This window comes from Thalassophryne amazonica, chromosome 8, assembly GCF_902500255.1.
Source record: "Thalassophryne amazonica chromosome 8, fThaAma1.1, whole genome shotgun sequence".
Lineage (NCBI taxonomy): Eukaryota > Metazoa > Chordata > Actinopteri > Batrachoidiformes > Batrachoididae > Thalassophryne > Thalassophryne amazonica.
Window position 1 is genome coordinate 71,810,947 of NC_047110.1, and position 13,592 is coordinate 71,824,538.

Here is a 13,592-nt window from a genome sequence, read left to right on the forward strand (position 1 = left end):
TTCTTTTTGGGCAAGAAAAAGCATGACCATATTACGCCAGTTTTGGCCTCTCTCCACTGGCTCCCTGTCCAATATCATGTTGAGTTTAAACTTCTTTTAACTGCTTTTAAAGCCCTCAGTGGCCTGGCCACTGTGTACTTTTTCAAGCATCTGTTCCATTACACCCCAACCGGAGCCTTAAGGTCTTCTGACCAACTGTTGTTGGAGGTGCATAAAATTAGATTAAAGATTAGAGGTGACAGGGCTTTTGTGGTGGCTGCTCCCAGGCTTTGGAATAGTCTCCCCTTCCATCTTAGATCATCCCTGACACTTATTTTCTTTTAAAACCCACTTCTTTTCTATGGCGTTGCCCAAATAAGCATCTCGATTTTTTTATTCTATTTCTTTGAATTCATTTTATTGCCTGCTGCAATGTTGTTGTTATTTTTAGCTTATTTATTTATTCACTTATTATTGGGCGTAACCTGGTGCCAATTTTTATTGTACAGCACTGCGATTGACTGCTGTTGTTTTTAATATGCTTGAGAAATAAAGTTTGAGTTGAGAAGAGCAGTAATAGTAGTAGTAGTAGTAGTAGTAGTAGCAGTAGTAGTATTTATTTATTTATTTGTTAAGTGGTCCTTGGTCCAAAGATGGCTGTGAAACACTGCTTGATGTTCTCTGTTGCCTCGAGGTGATGCTGGTCGCCTTAATGTTTTGATTTTGCTAAATAGATTAGTTTATAAGCTGTAACAGGAACCAATATGTAATTTTAGGGTTTATATTTTTGGCATTTAAAAAAGTTAGGTGATGTAAAGTTAGCTGAATGAAATACAGTGGAAGGCAACTGATCAGTTTAAGATTTTGAAAGTTAATCTGCTAATGAAAATGTGAGCTTCACTTATTCACTGTTAGTTGAACTGTGCCCACTACTGGTAAGTGATTATGAATCAGTACTCTACTCCGTCATTCTGCATTCAATTAGAAAACCGTAGCTGAATTTGTCACCAACATGAATTCATGCCCACATTTTCGACACAGATTATTTTAGTAGCGCCAGTTAGTATCAGCTTGAGGGCTTCTTCCTTTCATCTCTGTCTGTTCCACTGTCATCCCCAGAGCCCAGGAGTAGTGAGAGAGCAGATCGATCCGGCCTTTATCTGCTCTGTAATGCTATCTGCTCTTAGATAATCACCCCATCAGACCTGTTTATGACATTATAAGCCCTTCTTTCTCCCCCTACACACTCTGGACACTGGAGATAAACCCTGCGCCTGAAAGCACTTTTGTGCATTTGTTTTTGAAACATTCGTCTGACATTAGGCGGGAAGTGCATCATCCTCGTTTTAACAAGAAATGTTTGATTGAGTGAATTATTCATTCACCGTTAGCCACTTGCAATCACTGTGAGGATTCTTCGGTTTCACCGCACAGATAGACCCTGCAGAGAATACTGATTGCCTCAGCTCTCTGTCCTTTTCTGCATTTCTTTAAGCTGTCCGGGCTGATCTGACTGTTTTGTTTTTTGTCTTTTTTGCTTTTCTTGTTTGTAAAATCTGCCCTCCTCTTCCTCTTCTGGACTGCCTCAGTCAAGTCATGGTTGTCCAGAATGAAAGGTAGTATGGTGTTAATCTTTAATTTTAGTTGGTGTTTTGTTCACGTTTTGTCCCCCTTTAAGTATGAATTGTCTCAAAAGTAATCCCCCCCATCCTTCTGTCGTAGCCTTTGTTGTGCGTCTAATTTTCTGCTCTGTTGCACACTGTTAAGAGCACTGTCATTGCTTTTTTTTTTTCCCACTCTCCATGCTTCACGCGTTTAACAATCTGCTTCTATCTCAGCGATAATGTGCAGTTTTGTAAGTGCAACCCTCATCGAAATAGGGCAATTTCAGACAGATTTGAATTTGCTTCAAATCATTTGTTTCTGTCGTCTTGACGATGGGAGGCTGATCATTTTATCAGCATCTATTCAAACCACATTTATCGCACACATCACACATCCCAGTTCGGTGAGTGTCGGCCATGGGCTCAAGCAGGGGAAGGAGATTTCAATTTATTACTGACAGCTTTTCTGAATGTTATAATTTGCCAGTGCTGATAACAAGAGAAGGACCAAGTACGCCCAGAAGACCATGAACCCGGAGTGGAACCAGACCGTCATCTACAAGAACATTCATCTGGAACAGGTAAAGTGTAGTATTACAGTAAGTCCTATATACATAGGCCCCGAGATCTGTTGGGGCCAGTGCCTATCCCTAGATTCCATAGCATGAAGGGAGTTTCCAACTCCCCCCAGACAGGTCTGAGGCAGGTTCGTCAGACTAGCGAATGGTCCCCCTCTCAAAATTGGTCCCCCCTGCCTTCACTGCGCAGGTGTCCTTTGGGACCACAGGAGCTTGTCTGAGTCAGACTCTCTTCACCCAAAGCAGTCAAAGGGAATAATGTGATTATTAACCATCAGATAAAACCTCTTAAATCATTTTAAAGTCAGTTTTAAGCAGAAATAAGACGATAATCGGTGTGTCGCTACTGACGCTTTGAAATGACGGAGGCACAGCAGCTCGTCTAGCTGCGGCTCTCTGATCGCTTTCTTCATCTTTTATTATGAAATAACGCTGAATTTATGTGGAAATGACTGTTGTACAAAAGCTTCAGATACCTGTCGCTGAGATAGATGATGACTGGAGTGCAGTTTTAAGCAGAAATGAGGTGATAATCCGTGAACCGTGGCTGGCGCACCAAAATGACGCATGCTCAGTGAAAGCAGGGTGGACCAATTTTTAGGGGGGACCGTTCGGTCTGTGACACCGGTACCCATTTATAGCAGGGTTGACTGAGACAATGTAGATGAAGTGTCTTCTTGAAGAACATTGACAGGTAGTGTGACAAGTGCACATGCAAAAAGCTTCCCTCGTGCGACTGCCGTTACGCACAGACAGACGCTTGAGTCCTCCATGCTGATTATGATTCTGTCCTCATCTCTTGCCCTCAGGGCTGTTGTCTTTGTCGCTACGCAACCACTTAATGTAGGAGCACTCCCAAGTTTCAAGTTAACAACCGTGATTTTTGCACCCACGCCACTGCAGCACGGTTTAAGTGGCGTTTAAACAAGAAGAGTGATTGAAACTCAGTGTGGCTGTGCACAGCTGTCACACAGTTTTGCTTTTTTGTTTTTTTGGCTTTTTTTTTGTTTGTTTGTTTTGTCTTTCTACAGCATGCATTTGTGCCAGACAGAAACCCAGACATTAATTAGAACCGTGAGTGACAAGTGTAGAGAAGCTTTAGTGGTTGGAGAATAGAGGCTGGTGGATTCAGCGGCTCCTCTGGGGTTGAGTTCTGTTAATCACGTCTTTCTCCGCTGGTCAGAGCAGATTTTAAAAATGCTGCTGCATCATTCGGTTTACTCCACCCATCAGGATATTTCCCCTCCCGCACATACAACATACACATACAACAAACACATCCAGTGTTCTGGGAAAGCACGGGCGCTGTGCAGGCATTTTGTTTAAACAAACCAAAGCAAATGTGATTTTCCTACATGTGCTGATTGGATGGACAATGAAGGCTTTAATTCTGTAAAGCCTTCTGATTAACGCAGTTCGCAGTAATGTAATGGAATTTTGGCCCGCTTCTTTCCAGAATGTCTGTATTTCAGCATCAGTGGAGGATTTCTGAACTATTTAAGGTCCTGCTATAGAATCCCAAAGGCATTCAAGTCAGGACTTTATCCAGACCAAGCCAAAACGTTAATTTTATTTATTTTTGAGATATTCATAGCTGCTTACTGCCACCATGCTTGACTGTAGTTATTGTTTGTTTTTGTTGTTGTTTAGTTTTAGTTTTTTTTTTGTTTTTTGTTTTTGAGGGGTGGGAATTCCACTTTCGGGGGACTTTATTATAATGTCATTTGAAATGAAAATGCAAATGCAAAAAATATCTCTTATGACTGGGAAATTAATCGAATTTATTATTATTATTATTTTTTTATGATTTTGGCTTCCAGTGATTACAAAAATAACATGATCGAGATAAAGTTTTCCCATTCCATTTTGCAATAATGCCCCCCTTTGCGTAAACCCATTGTTCCCATGTGCGTTCGTCGCTCCCTAAAAGCCTAACCTTTTTCCCCACTGTGTCACACATTGCACATGATTGGTGATGTTCGAGAGGCTAGGTATCAAATTTCGGCTCTGTCCGAGAGCAGGGCTGAACCACACAGCAGATCAGAGAAAAGGAAGGTTTTCTTTCTTCCTCTTTTCTTCTTAAATTGGTTTTGCTGTCTGCTATTACATACAAGTACCCTTTTACTTAAATTGACACTGCTGAAATAGTTCTGTAATTGATGACTAGATTGAACAATATTAGTATTGCTCAGTAATTAGCCATACAAGTTCATATGCACAATGCTTTTGCACACAGAAATTCACACATTTGAACGACAGCTTAATCGATCATTCTCTCACCTTTTTCATGTATTCTTTTCAGTTAAAGAAAAAGACACTGGAGGTGACAGTGTGGGATTATGACAGATCCTCCTCTAATGACTTCCTCGGAGAAGTGAGTGGCTTTGGAAAGTGAATTACATTTCAAATTTTGAATGCTGTTTCATCTCATTCAACAGAATATTACCTTTTATCTGTTTATTTAATCAGTCAGCTGTAGCAAAATTGACATTAGCCCAATCACTTGTCTGAAGAACATCAAACTCATACATGCAGGTATGTATTGTAAAGCCTGAAACACACCAGATGTGTTGTGGATGTGTGGCGGCTGTGGAACATGTTGATTTACATTCAGCAGCTGTGTCAACAGGATACAGCATCCACACCACCTGCATGAAGGAAGCATCACAGATGCATGGATCATGTCATGGGTGCTATGCCCGTGTTGAGATTTTGGGCTGGCATTTTGGCCGACATTATACCAACAAAATTTTGTAATTTTGTAATTAACTGTTTACTGGAGTTTCTGTGTCTGTAGAAGAGGTCACGAACATGAAGAATAGAAGTATATATATATATATATATATAAACAAGTTCAGCAATTAGGAAAAAATAAGTCACACGACTGCTGTCAAGTTACAAAAGCTCAATTCTTGTCTCACTTTTCTGGTCTTCCTTTTTTAAATGCTCCTCAACAAAACTTAAGAGCCATATAACCCATAGCATCTGCATTACAACGTTTATCTAAAAAAGGAAAAGCTGTTGGTTCAGATAGTAAGTGGGTAATACCCCCATCAGACATAGCTGGAATCACCCAGACGGATTTCATTGAAGGGTGTCCTGCATCTACAGACCACTTCCATAAAATACTACATTTGTGTATTTTATTGCATGTTGCTAAAATGCTTGTACAAAGAGCTAGAGGTCACTGCACATCAACTTCCTTGTCGTGACTTGAAACTGGCGTAACAACTTTGTTCCTTCTCTGTACAATGTCATTATCAGCGATCATACAGCACAGTGCAATGATTTTAAGTATACTTAGTTTGTCCAACATCTTTTAAATATAATGCAATGCTGAAATACCCTCAGCTGTTTGATCATGTAATCAATGAAAATTGTGTAGAAAGAATGTGACCTTTTGACCCATTAAATTAGGTCAAGGTTACCCGTCTTTGAACTTGTCCAAGGCCAGTGTACCAAGAATACTCCTTGTGAATATGAAGACCCTGGCAACAATAGGATTGGACTTATACTGAGGACAGATAGACGGACGGAAAGTCTTCACAATACCCAGTGGCCATATTTTAAGTAAAAATGAAGAGCTGCTAAATTGCTAATATTTACAGATAAATAAAATGCGTGACTACTTTTAACCCTTTGGTGAAATTACACCGGTCTCACTGAGATCACAGCTGCTGCACTCTGCTCCAAAAAAAATTTTAAAAATTACTCCACCTGCAGTTTTTGGTGCATACATGCATTTAAAAAGCTGAGGTGAGTGACCCCCTCGAAAACTGGTTTGTATTTATGACCCAAAATCAGAAAATATTTGGATGGTATGGGGGGCTTTAAACTTGCAGTGATTCTTGCATGTTGCTTTCTATTGCACTGCAGACAAAATGAACCCAAGATATTTCACATTTTGTGTGGTCAGCTCATTTGCGAACTAACTAACATATTTTGTGGAGCATAAGTCAAACCTGTTAAAAAGGTCTCTTAACAAGGAAAAACCCATATGTAAGTCACACCTGAGTATAAGTCACAGGGCCTCCCAAAACTGGCTTATACTCCGGAAAATATGGTAATCTGCAACTTTAACATTTTTTTTCTATATTATCAGATCTTTAACTTGGGATTTTGGTGCATTATTGTTCTGTATTACTGTGGGTGAATGTGAGATATCAGTATAAAGCACTTTGAGCTTCTGATTGAGATGGAAAAGTGCTATATTAATGCAGACCATTTCCACTTCAGAAAGTCAGACCGTGCACGCGCACACACACACACAGTACATCTGGTGTAAAAGAGGTGTAAGGATTATTTCACTGAGCTACACATGGATGCATTATAGTTGGTTGACAAAAACTTTATTCTGCACTCCACAGCGAAGCTTCTTCACAGTCATTTCTAAGTGGTGCTCATAAAGTTTAGAGTTTCTGTGTTTACCTTGTTAACACAGTGTTACATGTTTGTATGTGTGTCAGGTTTTGATTGACCTATCAAACACTGCCCAGCTGGACAACACTCCTCGCTGGCTGCCTCTGAAGGAGCAGAGCGAAAGCATCGAACACAGCAGGGCTCATCACGCCGCTCAAGGACCACCAGGGTCTGGATCAGGTCACGGTCAAGGACACAGCCAAGGTCATACAGTCGGGTCCGGGATAGGGCCTGGGCAGGGGACTGGTCATGGTCAGGCATCAGGACTACTAGAGGGGAGTCATGATTTACCAAAACATTCTGTAATCAAAAGCAGAAGCCATGGGATCTTCCCTGATCCAGCCAAAGGTATGGAATCAACAGACTATCTTGAATTTTTTAGTTTTTTTCCCCCTAGAATTTTGTATAATTTGCATGAATCACTCATTTCATTTTTTAGCATTTATTCTGAGCAGCAAATGCACCATTCAGAAGATTTTGCCTCAGTGAGAGCCTGTTGCTATAGAAACAAAAATGCAAATCCTTCCTGAACAGCACTGTGGCGTGACACTGTCTGAACCGCCATTGCAGCAGCAAAAACTGACACGAGTGACTCGTCGGCGTGTCTCTCATTAACATCTCCAAATCCTAACCCTGTGCTTCATCGTCCTGCAGACATGCAGCTGACACCTTTGGAAAAGTCACACAGCAGCCCAGGCAGCTCCAAGTCCTCGTCTGAAGGTCAGCTGCGCTCCCACGGCCCCTCAAGAAGCCAAAGCAAGGGCAGTGTCACTCAGACACACCTTGAGGATGCTGGAATTGCCATTGCTGCTGCTGAGGCTGCTGTGCAACAGTCCCGCCTGCAACCAAGTAAATCCTGCCCGTTCCCGTGATACTTTTTCCTGTGACATGCTTCCTTTATCCAGTGCATGCATGCTTTGTTGAAATTGTCTGATAAAACCTCAACTGCTGCACATTTACTCCTGAAAAAAATCCTATGCATTCTGTTCCCATTATATTTGTTTTTTTCAAATTCTTAATTTCATCTTAATATTCCCTGAAGGTGAAACATTCTTAATTTAGCCTCTAAACAAACTTCAACAGATATGTTAAGTTGAAATAACAGTGGTCTAAAATCTCTAAACATAATCATGTTGTTCTATAACTACAAAAAAATTAAACATTAACTCATAAACTGACATTTCCTGTCTTTTTAAACTTGCTTGAATTTTGTGGTATCTAACACCCTGTTTACATTGGGTCCAAGACCAAATTCCGATCAAAAACAGCCTCTGCTTGCTGTCACTCTCAACGGACTCCTGCTGGGGTTGCAAGCTGGTCACAATGGGGTCTCCATGGTCCGAGAAAAGATCCCTTTTATAAGTATGTAAAAAATAATATAAATGTAATAATTTCTACAATGCCAACTGTAATGAGATCGCCTCAAGGCGCTTTACACAACACAATACCAAAAACAGTAATAAAAACATTAATAAAAAGTTGAAAACACAATAAAAAGACAAAACATAAAAAAGCACAAGAATAAAAGCACATAATAACACAATAAAACAAATAGGTTTTCAGTCTTGATTTAAAAGTCTCCACATTATCCGACTGCCTTATATGTGCCGGGAGACAATTCCACAGAGCTGGGGCACAGTAGGAGAAAGCTCTGTGACCGACAGACTTTTTATTCGCTCTCGGAACACACAAAAGTCCTGCACCCTGCAAGCGCAGGGCCCGAGCTGGTACGTAGGGCTTGACCAGGTCAGCCAGATAGGGAGGTGCAAGTCCATGAACAATTTTAAAAGCCAATAACAGAACCTTAAAATCCGATCTTACAGTGGCAGGAAGCCAGTGAAGGGATGCCAAAAATGGACATCATATGGTCAAACGTTCTCCCTTGAGTCAAAAGTCTGGCAGCAGCATTTTGAACCATTTGAAGACCCCTAATGTTGTTCTTGGTCGCCATCACTCTTCATCAGTCTCCAACAGGCGGGTGTATCGAACTGTTTAAAACAGTTGCAACCAGTTAACAGATACATGGGTCTCATAATCGGTCTTGATAAACTCTCACGTCTCAACTCACTCTCAACTTGATCTTGTGGGTCGTAATAGACTCTCAAATGACTCTGCATGGGCTTGCATCAATGATCATGGATTTTAGCATATTTTTCACTCGCACGATTCAGTCGCAATGCAAGCTTGGTGTAAACACAAATAACAGATGACAATGGAGACCAGCCAAGACTCGTAAGAGTTGACAAAATGTCATGATCTTGTAGATCTTATGTAGGTCTCAGTCCAGTGTAAACGGGGCATTAAGTAGGAAACAGCACCTAAATGCATCATTATTAAGTGCCAAGGTGGTGCTGGTTTTCCGTGCAGCTGGTCGCTTTAGCATGTGTTTTGGTGATGAGCTCTTCCCCTTCACTAAAGGTCTAATCACCTGTGAAATCACTTGCTGAAGTGATTGGTAACAAGAAAACCCTGTACCTTCTTTGGCCTTCATGCCCATCCCTGCTTCGAGACAATAGACCTCATTAACTCTAAAATTAGTCCCCCCCCAACTCCCCTCTGTGTTTAAATGTTGCGTGCATGTGCCAATTTTTGCATCTGGTCTTTGCAGAGTCTCAGCCCTGTTCTAAAAACCAAACAGGGATGGCAAGCTTCGCATAACCCACATTACTGTAACAAGCGTAAATTCTATTTATATTGTATTTATATTGATCTTTTTTCAGACGTGATTACTGCGATGAGTAACGATGTTGTTGTCCTGTTTTGAAATAAGTTCAATATCTGTGCAATTTGAGCATGAAATTGCACTTTTCCCCACCTGTTGTTCCATAAGTACTTAAGATTTGGTGATGCTACCACCCCTTTGTGTGTATGTGCATGCATGCATGTGTCAAACAATCCGGAAAAAAAAAAAAAAAAACTCACAGAGGTTGAGGCACACAAGCTCCCCTCCCTGCCGCTTCCTATCCCAGTTCCAAACCCTAAATTAAAGCAGACTCAAATGTGAAACTGAACCAATCAAACGAAATTCAGAAACATCGAGATGTTCAAAAGTCAACAGGGGGCTCATTCTTCACTAACCGTCCAATGAGAATAAAGAAGTCAGCTAACCATGAGAGCAACACAAGTGTCTTGGTGAAGGTGAGGCCACATAGGACACGTAGGACATTTTATTCATGCAATAAAATACAACAAAAGAGCCAAATGAAAACATACAATCAAATAAAGGTACCAATGAGTAACCAACTGCATTAGTAAATTAACTGTGGTGCTTCCAGTTAAATACTATTCAAGTACAATTCAAAGAGGTTTTGAGACTGTGAAATGACAAATATGTACACCCCTGGCAAAAATTATGGAATCACCGGCCTCGGAGGATGTTCATTCAGTTGTTTAATTTTGTAGAAAAAAGCAGACATGACACAAAACTAAAGTCATTTCAAAGGGCAACTTTCTGGCTTTAAGAAACACTATAAGAAATCAGGAAAAATAATTGTGGCAGTCAGTAACTTACTTTTTTAGACCAAGCAGAAGGGAAAAAATATGGAATCACTCAATTCTGAGGAAAAAATTATGGAATCATGTAAAACAAAAGAACGCTCCAACACATCACTAGTATTTTGTTGCACCACCTCTGGCTTTTATAACAGCTTGCAGTCTCTGAGGCATGGACTTAATGAGTGACAAACAGTACTCTTCATCAATCTGGCTCCAACTTTCTCTGATTGCTGTTGCCAGATCAGCTTTGCAGGTTGGAGCCTTGTCATGGACCATTTTCTTCAACTTCCACCAAAGATTTTCAATTGGATTATGATCCGGACTATTTGCAGGCCATGACATTGACCCTATGTGTCTTTTTGCAAGGAATGTTTTCACAGTTTTTGCTCTATGGCAAGATGCATTATCATCTTGAAAAATGATTACATCATCCCCAAACATCCTTTCAATTGATGGGATAAGAAAAGTGTCCAAAATATCAATGTAAACTTGTGCATTTATTGATGATGTAATGACAGCCATCTCCCCAGTGCCTTTACCTGACATGCAGCCCCATATCATCAATGACTGTGGAAATTTACATGTTCTCTTCAGGCAGTCATCTTTATAAATCTCATTGGAACGGCACCAAACAAAAGTTCCAGCATCATCACCTTGCCCAATGCAGATTCGAGATTCATCACTGAATATGACTTTCATCCAGTCATCCACAGTCCACGATTACTTTTCCTTAGCCCATTGTAATCTTGTTTTTTTCTGTTTAGGTGTTAATGATGGCTTTTGTTTAGCTTTTCTGTATGTAAATCCCATTTCCTTTAGGCGGTTTCTTACAGTTCGGTCACAGACGTTGACTCCAGTTTCCTCCCATTCGTTCCTCATTTATTTTGTTGTGCATTTTCAATTTTTGAGACATATTGCTTAAAGTTTTCTGTCTTGACGCTTTGATGTCTTCCTTGATCTACCAGTATGTTTGCCTTTAACAACCTTCCCATGTTGTTTCTATTTGGTCCAGAGTTTAGACACAGCTGACTGTGAACAACCAACATCTTTTGCAACATTGTGTGATGATTTACCCTCTTTTAAGAGTTTGATAATCCTCTCCTTTGTCTCAATTGACATCACTCGTGTTGGAGCCATGATTCATGTCAGTCCACTTGGTGCAACAGCTCTCCAAGGTGTGATCACTCCTTTTAGATGCAGACTAACAAGCAGATCTGATTTGATGCAGGTGTTAGTTTTGGGGATGAAAATTTACAGTGTGATTCCATAATTTTTTCCTCAGAATTGAGTGATTCCATATTTTTTTCCCTCTGCTTGGTGTAAAAAAGTAACCGTTACTGACTGCCACAATTTTTTTTCCTGATTTCTTATAGTGTTTCTTAAAGCCAGAAAGTTGCCATTTGAAATGACTTTAGTTTTGTGTCATGTCTGTGATCTGCTTTTTTTTCTGCAAAATTAAGCAACTGAATGAACATCCTCCGAGGCCGGTGATTCCATAATTTTTGCCAGGGGTTGTATATTCCGTGTTTCACATTGTTTTAATTATTTTTTGCTGCTGTAGAAATGGGTTTTGTGCTGTTGCTGTTGAATTATGAGCTGATACAGAAACTGACCAAACACTGTATTGGAAAACAGTCTACACAGAATCACATCGCATATAAAATGAACTTCGGAACAGCTTTTATTTTACATGAGTGCACACAAACACACAAACACATTGAGTAAGTCAAATATGTGACAGGTTTTCGACATTTAAAAATGCGTTTAAACTGGTTTTCTTCACTTTAAAAGCAAATGTGTTTGAATTGAATTCAGTTTTTACCATCACATTACTACTGAGTGATCAGTGGCAACTGTCTTTATTTGTTGTTTATTTTGTACTCGCAGTGCAAAAAATTGAAATGAGGTTTGTAACTTGGTTGAAATATGAAGGTTTATACATTTGAAATTTCAGTTTATGTGATTTTCTGTTTACATTGATTAACAAAACAGAATACGCATAGACATCCATCCATCCACACATCCAGTTGAGGCCAAAAGTGTACACACACCTCAGCGAAAAACATTCAAACTCCATTTTCTCTTGCCGTATATGCCCTGTTTTATCAAGCAAAGTCTGTTTTAAGGCTGCTAGAATGTCTACTTTTTTCCAGTATAAAGTTGTGTAAAACAGTTATTTCTTCTTCTTCCCACTGCTCCCTTTAGGGGTCGCCATTGCAGATCAATCTTCTGTCCATTGTATCTTCTGTGTCCTCCCTCACCACATCCATTAAGGTCCTCTTTTGCGTCCCTCTTCTCCTCCTGCCTAGGGGCTCCATCCTCAGCATCCTTCTCCCTTTATATCCTGGGTCCCTCCTCTGCACATTTCCAAGCCACCTCAGTCTCACCTCTGACTTTCTCCACAAACCATCATTTCAGTCTTGTTTGAGTTTAGAAGAAAGAAATTGTTGGGTATCCAGCTTTTTACTGACACAAGGCAATCCTCTAAAGATTCTATGTGTATGATATTGCCAGCAATTATCGGCATGTACATTTGAGTGTCATCAGCATAGCAATAAAAGGTAATCCCAAAATGCTGCAATATGTGGCCAAGGGGTGCTATACAGTAGTGTTCAGAATAATAGTAGTGCTATGTGACTAAAAAGATTAATCCAGGTTTTGAGTATATTTCTTATTGTTACATGGGAAACAAGGTACCAGTAGATTCAGTAGATTCTCACAAATCTAACAAGACCAAGCATTCATGATATGCACACTCTTAAGGCTATGAAATTGGGCTATTAGTAAAAAAAAAAAAAAGTAGAAAAGGGGGTGTTCACAATAATAGTAGTGTGGCATTCAGTCAGTGAGTTCATCAATTTTGTGGAACAAACAGGTGTGAATCAGGTGTCCCCTATTTAAGGATGAAGCCAGCACCTGTTGAACATGCTTTTCTCTTTGAAAGCCTGAGGAAAATAGGACGTTCAAGACATTGTTCAGAAGAACAGCGTAGTTTGATTAAAAAGTTGATTGGAGAGGGGAAAACTTATATGCAGGTGCAAAAAATTATAGGCTGTTCATCTACAATGATCTCCAATGCTTTAAAATGGACAAAAAAAGAAAAAAAAACAGAGCTGCGTGGAAGAAAACGGAAAACAACCATCAAAATGGATAGAAGAATAACCAGAATGGCAAAGGCTCACCCATTGATCAGCTCCAGGATGATCAAAGACAGTCTGGAGTTACCTGTAAGTGCTGTGACAGTTAGAAGATGCCTGTGTGAAGCTAATTTATTTGCAAGAATCCCCCAGCAAAGTCCCTCTGTTAAATAAAAGACACGCGCAGAAGAGGATACAATTTGCCAAAGAACACATCAACTGGCCTAAAGAGAAATGGAGGAATATTTTGTGGACTGATGAGAGTAAAATTGTTCTTTTTTTTGTCCAAGGGCCGCAGACAGTTTATGAGATGACCCCCAAACTCTGAATTCAAGCCACAGTTCACAGTGAAGACAGTGAAGCATGGTGGTGCAAGCATC

General features: G+C 40.1%; 1 protein-coding gene across 1 annotated transcript in view; it reads left to right on the forward strand.

The window, feature by feature from the left end:
• The window catches only part of pclob (piccolo presynaptic cytomatrix protein b), a 175,717-nt gene that overhangs the window by 137,139 nt on the left and 24,986 nt on the right, over positions 1–13,592 (forward strand). Inside the window, 5 exon segments of the mRNA XM_034175495.1 lie at positions 1,569–1,595; positions 2,071–2,164; positions 4,464–4,535; positions 6,628–6,928; positions 7,235–7,429. Coding sequence (XP_034031386.1) covers positions 1,569–1,595; positions 2,071–2,164; positions 4,464–4,535; positions 6,628–6,928; positions 7,235–7,429 — 689 coding nt within the window.